General features: G+C 45.0%; 1 protein-coding gene across 1 annotated transcript; it reads right to left on the bottom strand.

Annotated features, from left to right (window-relative positions):
* Positions 1–2166: 2166 nt before the first annotated feature.
* On the bottom strand, positions 2167–7633 carry LOC123232272 (granzyme M-like). Its single transcript, XM_044658675.1, has 5 exons — positions 7579–7633; positions 6993–7152; positions 5621–5753; positions 3734–4003; positions 2167–2643 (listed from the first exon to the last, which is right to left on the bottom strand). Exons 1-5 carry the CDS (start codon positions 7631–7633, stop codon positions 2491–2493), a joined length of 771 nt encoding a protein of 256 aa, XP_044514610.1. The 3' UTR covers positions 2167–2490.
* Between the last annotated feature and the right edge of the window lie 521 nt (positions 7634–8154).

The raw sequence follows: 8154 nt of genomic DNA, 5'->3' as shown, positions 1-8154 counted from the left end.
CTCCTCCTCCTCCTCCTCCTCCTCCTCCTCCTCCTCCTCCTTCTTTTCCATCTCCTTCTCCTTCTCCTTCTCCTTCTCCTCCTCCTCCTTCTCCTCCTCCTCCTCCTCCTTCTCCTCCTTCTTCTTCTCCTTCTCCTTTTCCTCCTCCTCCTTTTAAAATTTAATTGTATTATTATTTTTTAAACCCTCACCTTCTGTCTTTGAATCAATACTGTGTTTTGGTTCCAAGGCAGAAGAGTAGTAAAGGCTAGGCCATGGGGGTGAAGTGATTTATCCAAGGATCCACAGCTAGGAAGTGTCTGAGTGCAGATTTGAACCCAGAACCTATCATCTCTAGGCCTGACTCTCAATCCACTGAGCCACCAGGCATAATATTATCTCATTTGATCCTTACAATAGCTCTGTGAATTAGGAGTTATTATGATGTCCATTTTACAGATGAGGAAACTGAGGCATACAGTAAATAAACAACTTGCTCCAGGATCATACAGCATCTGAGGCCATTTTTTTTTAGCCACCCTGTCAGAGTAGCCATACCAAGGGTGCCACGATGGGCAACTGAGGCAAGAGAGAGAGACTGCATTGCTATGAGTTTCCTGTGTGGTGGGGACCAGTCTCTCTGCCTGTCTGTGATATTATGAAGAGGAGACTCCCCTCTTCTCCTCCGAGGATCCAGGGTTCGTAAGACTCCATTTCTTGGATGCAGCAGATGCTCATGGGCCTGGCTAGAGCCCACCTAAGGAAGAAGGATGGAGGTAGTGGAGATGAGGCTCTATGTTAGGAAATTGCAAGCAGCTCTTCCTGGGAAAAGACTGAGATAGTTCTTTTTTTTTTTATCTTGGAATGAATGAAAAGCATTTATTAGGCTCTTACTATGTACATGACACGTACCATATTGGTCAAGAGATTTCTCCAGTCTCTCCCACTGACTTTGAAAATATATATATATTTTTAAAAATGGGTTGTTTGCTAGGTGGCTCAGAAGATCGAGAGCCAGGGGTAACGGTCCTGGGTTTCAAATCTGGCCTCAGATACTTCCTAGCTGGGTGACTCTGGGCAAGTCACTTAACTCCCCCATTATCTAGCTTTTGCCACTCTTCTGCCTTGGAATCAATATATAGTACTGATTCTAAGAGGAAATGTAAGAGTTTTAAAAAAATGGATTTCAGGAATGGGCTTCCTTCCAAAGTCACTTGGGTGTGCTGGAAATATCCGGCGGAGGCCTGGCTGTAGGGAGGCTGGAGTGTTTCCTATCTTTACCAGAAAGAGGAGCAATCAGGTATTTAAAAATCTATTTTTAAAATTCTGTCTTGATGTAGTGTGTTCTAAGCTCTAATGAATGCATTCTCCTTTTGGCTCTTGGAAAGTTTGGGAGGAGGTAGGAATCTTGAATCTTGACAGTTGATAGAAGCCTGAACCCATTGTGATCAATGCACAAAATACTACCTAATAACTTTGACATTTTACTTTTTAAATGCTAGATTGAGCCCACTAGTGCTCGGGCGAGAAATGGAAGGAGGTTGAAAGCAGTTCACAGAGCACTATAGAGAGATCCAAGGTGCTCCCAGAACCACAAGGCACTTTATACTGAGTCCAGAACATGCCATTAGGAAGCATATGGCCATGGATGTTCACTTACCTCCTCCTTCTCCTACAGTAACAAAGCAAGGGACAGGGTCATTAGAAAAGAGGAAATCCATCTGTAAAATAGCATTAAACTAGGTAGACACTTCCTAGCTGTGTGACCCTGGGCAAGTCACTTAACCCCTTGTGTCTAGCCCTTACAGCTCTTCTGCCTTGGAACCAATACTCAGTATTGATTTAAAGATGGAAGGGAAGGGTGTAAAAAAAATCATTAAGCCCAATGGAGGTGATGGAAAGAGGGGGCAAAACATAATCAGACTTAATATTTATTTGGATATACTTATTTGGTATCCCTCCTCTTCTTGAGGAATGTAGCTTATGTGAGTCTTTGTGTTATGTTTGGGACATGGGAGGTAATTTCTCTCTCTCTCTCTCTCTCTCTCTCTCTCTCTATATATATATATATATATATATATATATATATATATATATATATATATATATATATATATATATATGTATATCCCTTACCTTCCACCTTAGAACGCTCAGCACTTGACCAACTGGTATCCATCAGGTCTTTATTATTTCATTAAGAGATAGGTCACTCTGAAATGAGCCAGGAGCCAGGAAAGAGCCAAAAAACAAATTAGAGGTTTGAGGCAAGCCACAAAGGGGTGTGGGAGGGGGTGAGTGAATATGAGGGTGCTCTGGCTGAGGGAGATATCACTCCAGGCAGGGAGGATCTTGGAAGACTTTTTGGAGGAAGAGGAGTTTAAGGAGGGTGGGAGAGAGCTGGGGTCTTAAAGGAATGGAAGGTTTAATTAGGCACAGACTAGGGAATAGCATTCCAGATAAAGGGAGCCTGTGGGCTGGTAGAGAAGAGGCAGGCAGGATTAGGTGATCTCAGGAAATAATTTTCTTGATCCAAGAAAGGTAGGAAACCACTGCAGTCACCACAGGGGGTTTGAAGACATCCACACATTTTCCTTTGGAGCCAAAGGAGATGATCCCATAAACCTTCTCTCTGTTACAGATCAAGGGGCTCCCTGAGTCTCCCTGAAAGAGGAACAAAAAATAGTGTCAACTTTATTTCTGGAAACCCCAAGTTTGCCTCTGTCCCTTGGGAATTTGCCTTGAGTTTATTGTATCTAACTAAACAATAAACCTTAAAGTACTTAATGATCCCAGTTTAGGTGGGAGTAGTAGACATAATCAAATCAATCATACTTCCCTGTCCTTAGTTCCCCAAAAGATATATAAGACCCCTATGTTCTATTATTCTTTGAAGAATCATCTTTGATGGTGCATTCTCCCAGAGACAATGTTTCCAGAGTCCCGGAGCTTTGGTTCTATGTGGAATTAAGCTCTTGACTCTGTGTGGAGGGGGAATATTGAGCACTGTCTCTTGTCCTGATTAAAGACTTGGTCTTGCTGGCTACTTTAGTGGCTCTGTGTTTTTCCAAGTTGACAATGGTTACCCTTCCTGCCAGGCAAACCCAATCCTGCCAAACAGCCAGTTTCTCAGAATCCAAGAAAACTGTCTCGCCAAACTAGAAAAAAAAGAGGAAGGCATTTCAAGGACTCCAGAATCACATCTTTTTCACTACCTATCCAGCTAGACAAGGGAGGCTTTCCCATGGATGGCTGCTCCGGAATCCTTTTTTTTTCTTAACTATTAAGACTGTCCGTACCCATTAGAAGAGTAAAGAAGCACCAGTTCCAAGAGCCAGTCTTGCAGTTCATGAAAGATCACACATGGGGAAATGGTGGGTACAAAACAAAATGGAATCAGATACGTCCTCCCAGAAACTCACTTTCAAAAGATCTCAGACTCCCCGAATCAGAGACTCCCAGAGAAATCAGTGTTGGAGGGAATAATAAATAAACATGTCCCGTTTTTATAGCACTTGAAGATTTATAAAATACTTCCCTCCACACTACATTGAGGTAGGAAATACTCTTCTGCCTTGGATCTTAGTATTGATCCTAAGATGAAAATAAGGGTTTAAAAAAAAAAAGTGTGCACGATGTATAAATCTTCCTCCTATTCTGTGGGATACTCTAACCCAAAGAAGCAAGGACCCACGTGCCCCTCCACTCCCTGCAATTCCAAGTCTCCTTCCTTGAAGTCTGGAGAGCCCATTACCTTGCAGGGTCCGGAACCCTTTTGGATCCCAGCCACACAGAGCATCTTGGGTGTGATCCTCCCGTGCCAGAAGCGGCTGTTGTTACACATGCGACCGTCCAACACCTCCACATTCAGCTCCTGAAGGGTCGGGGCTAACTGTCCGTCCTGGCGCAGCTGGCCCCAGCCAGCCACGATGCATTTTGTCCCAGGCTGCAGTGGCTTCACAAACAGATTTCTGGGCAGGGAAACTGGCTGCACAGTCGAGTTCAGTTTTACTTTTCTGTCCAGCTGAGGGTAGGAGAAAAGGGGGTGGGGAAGGGTCTTAGAACTCTCTGTCCAAACCCACATCTGTCTGCCTGGCTCTATCTTCTCTCCATGCCACCTTTCATCTGTCAGTCTCATCTTGCTGCCCCCGCAACAGGGTCAGACTCATGTTATCTTAACCCACATTTGCCATCATCCTCATCAAAATAAAAGCTAACAGTTCTAGAATGTGCCAAGCACTGTGCTAAGAGCCTTACAAATATGAGCTCATTTGATCCTCACACCAACTCTGGGAGAGAAGTAGAATTATTATCCCCGTTTTTACAGATGAGAAAATAGGCAAATAGAGGTTAAGTGACTTGCCTAGGATCACACAGCTAGTAAGGGAGGGTGATGAGGTGATGCTCCATCCACTCTGCCAACAGCTGCATCTGTTTGCCCGTCTGTCCTTTCCACGTCTATCTGCCCAACCTCCTATCTGTCTACCCCATAACCATCTGCCTAATCTCACATCTGTCACCTCAGTCCTGAGGATCCCTTTCTTCCCTGCCCACCCCACCAGCAACGTCTGGCTCAAGGCATCATTAAAGTTTGTCTGTTTCTTATCTTCCCCCCCCCCCCCTTTCTCTGGCCACATAGTAAGGATTCTTAACCTGGGACCAATGTACTTTTTTAAATCTAATTTTTGTATTCAAAAGTTATTTTATTTTCCCAATTACATGTAATAAATATATTTTCTGAAATAATAAGACAGTGAGCTTTTAAAAAACACACACAAAGGGGCAGCTGGGTAGCTCAGTGCATTGAGAGCCAGGCCAGGAGACGGGAGGTCCTAGGTTCAAATCCGGCCTCAGACACTTCCCAGCTGTGTGACCCTGGGCAAGTCACTTGACCCCCATTGCCTATCCTTACCACTCTTCCACCTATAAGTCAATACACAGAAGTTAAGGGTTTAAAATAAAACACACACACACACACACACACACACACACACACACACATACAAAACCCCCTCACCTTCCATCTTAGAATCAATATTGTATATTGGTTCCAAGGGAGAAGAGCAGATAAGGACGAGGCAATAGGAGTTAAGTGACTTGCCCAGGGTCACACAGCTAGGAAGTATCTAAGGCCAGATTTGAATGCAGGACCTTCCATCTTCAGGCCTGGCTCTCAATTCACTGAGCCACCTGGCTGCCCCAATGTGAACTTGTTTTTTAAAATATCTTGATAATCATATTTCAATGTAAATGCTTTCCTTCACAATCCTAGATGCTTTATTTTATGTTTAGAAACATTATGCTGGGAAGAGGTCCAGAGGTTTCACTAGACTGACTGCCAAAGGAGAACGGGCCACAAAAAAATATTAAGAACTCTGCTCTATGGCCAACCTATGCTAGGGTGCTAATGCAATTCCACAGCCATAAAAAGAGAGACTCCCCCTCCTTCCAAAGAAAGAGCCATTCCCAGAGCTAAGAAGGCTGTCAAGGGGTCATTTAGTTCAGCTTCCCTGCCCTCTCCATGGAAGTCAAAACCAAGTCTCTTGGCCACCAGCAGAGTCCTTCCCATAGTCCAGAGAAGCAACAGAGCTCAGATCCCACCAAGCAGTTCCCCTTCCTCTCTCTGGGGCGGGGGCAGTACCTGAAGGAGCATGATGTCGTTCTCCAAGCTTTTCTCATCATAGCCTGGGTGGGGGATTGCTTTCTTGATGCCAAAGACCACACCAGGTCCCTGGAGCTGATGTAGAGCCAGCACAACTCGAAGCCATTCTGTTCTGAGGTAGAAGCAGGGACACGTGGCTAATGTGGGAGCAGGGGGCAGAGGCTTGCCAAATCCCTCCATGGGATGTCTTGCCTGTGGCAATTTCTTTTTTTTAATCCTTACTCTCTGTCTTAATCATTTTTAAAAAGATCTTTTATCTTAAAGATTAATAATTAATATAATATAATGAATATATAACATAAATAAATATATGATAAATATCTTAAATATTTTTAATATCTTTTTTAAAAATTTAAACCTTTACCTTCTGCCTTAGAATCAATACTTTGTCTTGGTTCCAAGACGGAAGAGCAGCAAGGGCTAGGAATGGGGGTTTACTTGCCCAGGATCCCATAGCTAGGAAGTGACCAAGGTTAGATTTGAACCCAGGACCTCCTGTCTCTAGGCTTGGCTCTCAATCCACCGAACCATCTTGCTGCTCACTTAGTAACAATTCCAAGACAGAAGAATAGCAAGGGCTAGGCAATGGGGATTAAATGACTTGCCCAGGGTCACATTGATGAAAAGTGTTGAACCCAGGTCCTCCCAACTTGAGGCCTGGTGCTCTCCCCACTGTGCTACCTATCTTTCCCACCCTTGGTAAATTCTGATATTAGGGTCCTTGGTTCTAGAAGGCCTAGAAGAAGAGATTGGGACCTGCTTGCTATCTTGACTCAAAAGAACCTCTCTGAGAGGAAGGAAAACCTAATTTTGCGAACCAGATAAATTAAAATCAGGGAATGGTAGTTGGGAGAGTCCTTAGAATTCACAACAAAAATATTTGGGAAGGGGGGTAGCATAAGGGACTTTTATGGATAGGAAAATTGAGGATAGGATGTCCCCTGAGTCACACAACGATTTGATGCAGCTAGAATCCAGGTTTCATCATTCCTAGGCTGGGGTTCTTTCCAGTTTGTGGCATCAGAAAAATCAAGAGGAGGGATAAACAAAGGTCCGCAGGGTGACCAGGAAGGGTATGGCGATGGTACTCTGCCGACAGACCTCCCAGGAGCTGAGAGAGAAGTTAGCTGTTTTACCCCCAACTTCTCAGGAAAGATACAGGGTCGGGGTGGGTGACAATCAGACAGTGGAAAAAGGATTCCTGATAGGGAAAGGTCACTCAGAGAAACGGGGGTGCCAGGTGCACGGAGAGTGGGGGACATTATTTTGTAGTTCTACTTGTGGAAGGCACACATCTTGTTGCTTTGTAAGGTTGCAAAGGGCCCAAAGGCCCGGGCTCTTGGTCACTCACCTCTTAGGCAGGCAATGGGCAGCTGTGAGCACCCACTGCTTGTGGATCAGAACACCTCCACAGATATGTTTCCCGTTCTTCTTTAATGAGGCCATATAGGGGTGGGAATGGGGCACTGACTCATGGCCCCCAATGATCTGGGACTTGAACCCATCTTCTGCTGGGAGATGGGGGAGTAAGAGAAGATGGGTCCTATAGATAATAGTATGATCCTCCACATCACCAACACCACCCTCTTTCCCAGCGGAGGAGATCTCAAAGCCATGAAAAGCTACCCAAGAGGGAAAGATCACAACTCCAAGGGGACTAGAGCTCAGAAGACACTTAGAAGTTATGAATCCAAGGTTCTCTTTTATAGCTGGAGAAACTGAGGCCCAGAGAGGGAAAAGGATATCCCAAGACACTGGTACCAAAACTCAGATCTCTCATCTGCTCTCTAGATCTCTCCTCCCCCGTTCCCAGAATTGTGCCATCTCCCATCCAATATGGCTTGACAAAGGCCACCAGGGTATCAGTGGCAGAGATGGGACTAGAACCCAGGTTTCTCACTCCCCCTGCCAGGTGGTCTGTCCAAGGAGTTACTCACCACCTTGCAGCCCTTCCATCACCAGCATCAACAACAATGCTCTGCTCCTAATCATCGTGGCTCTAGTTGAGATGAGCTGGGAGCTCTGCAAACCGTCTTGGGAGGTCCTCCCTACACCCTTCTTTCTCAGACTAGATGAGCTGCGTAACAAGAGGTGTGAGATTCACAGGATGACTATAGCACCTCCTGCTTCCTCAATTGCAAATATTCAGCTGTAGCACGCAGCAGAATAGGTATGAGGTCTTGCAAAGGACCTCCTTCCCCTTCTGCTCCAACCTATCCAAAGACAGAACTGATGGTCAGAGACAAGGGGCAGGACAGTGGCCCAGAGTTTAAAGCCAGAGGCTTGAAACAAGGGGTTGGAGGGGAGGAAGCACTGACTTTTCTTTGTGAATACTAGAGATCTACCAGGTCTTAGTAGTTACACCATCACCTCCTTATTTGGACCCAGAGGGCTGTAAGAAGAACTTCAGAGTGGGAAATAATTCAAGCCATCAGTAGATCTGGGTTTGGGGTCCAAATTATTCATAGACCTTGGAGAAATCACTTCCCATCCCTCTGGACTTCAGTGTTCTC

Source organism: Gracilinanus agilis, chromosome 1 (assembly GCF_016433145.1).
Source record: "Gracilinanus agilis isolate LMUSP501 chromosome 1, AgileGrace, whole genome shotgun sequence".
NCBI classification, from domain to species: Eukaryota; Metazoa; Chordata; class Mammalia; order Didelphimorphia; family Didelphidae; genus Gracilinanus; species Gracilinanus agilis.
The sequence above is the reverse complement of the archived record's forward strand: the minus strand, read 5'-3'. Positions and strand labels throughout refer to the sequence as shown.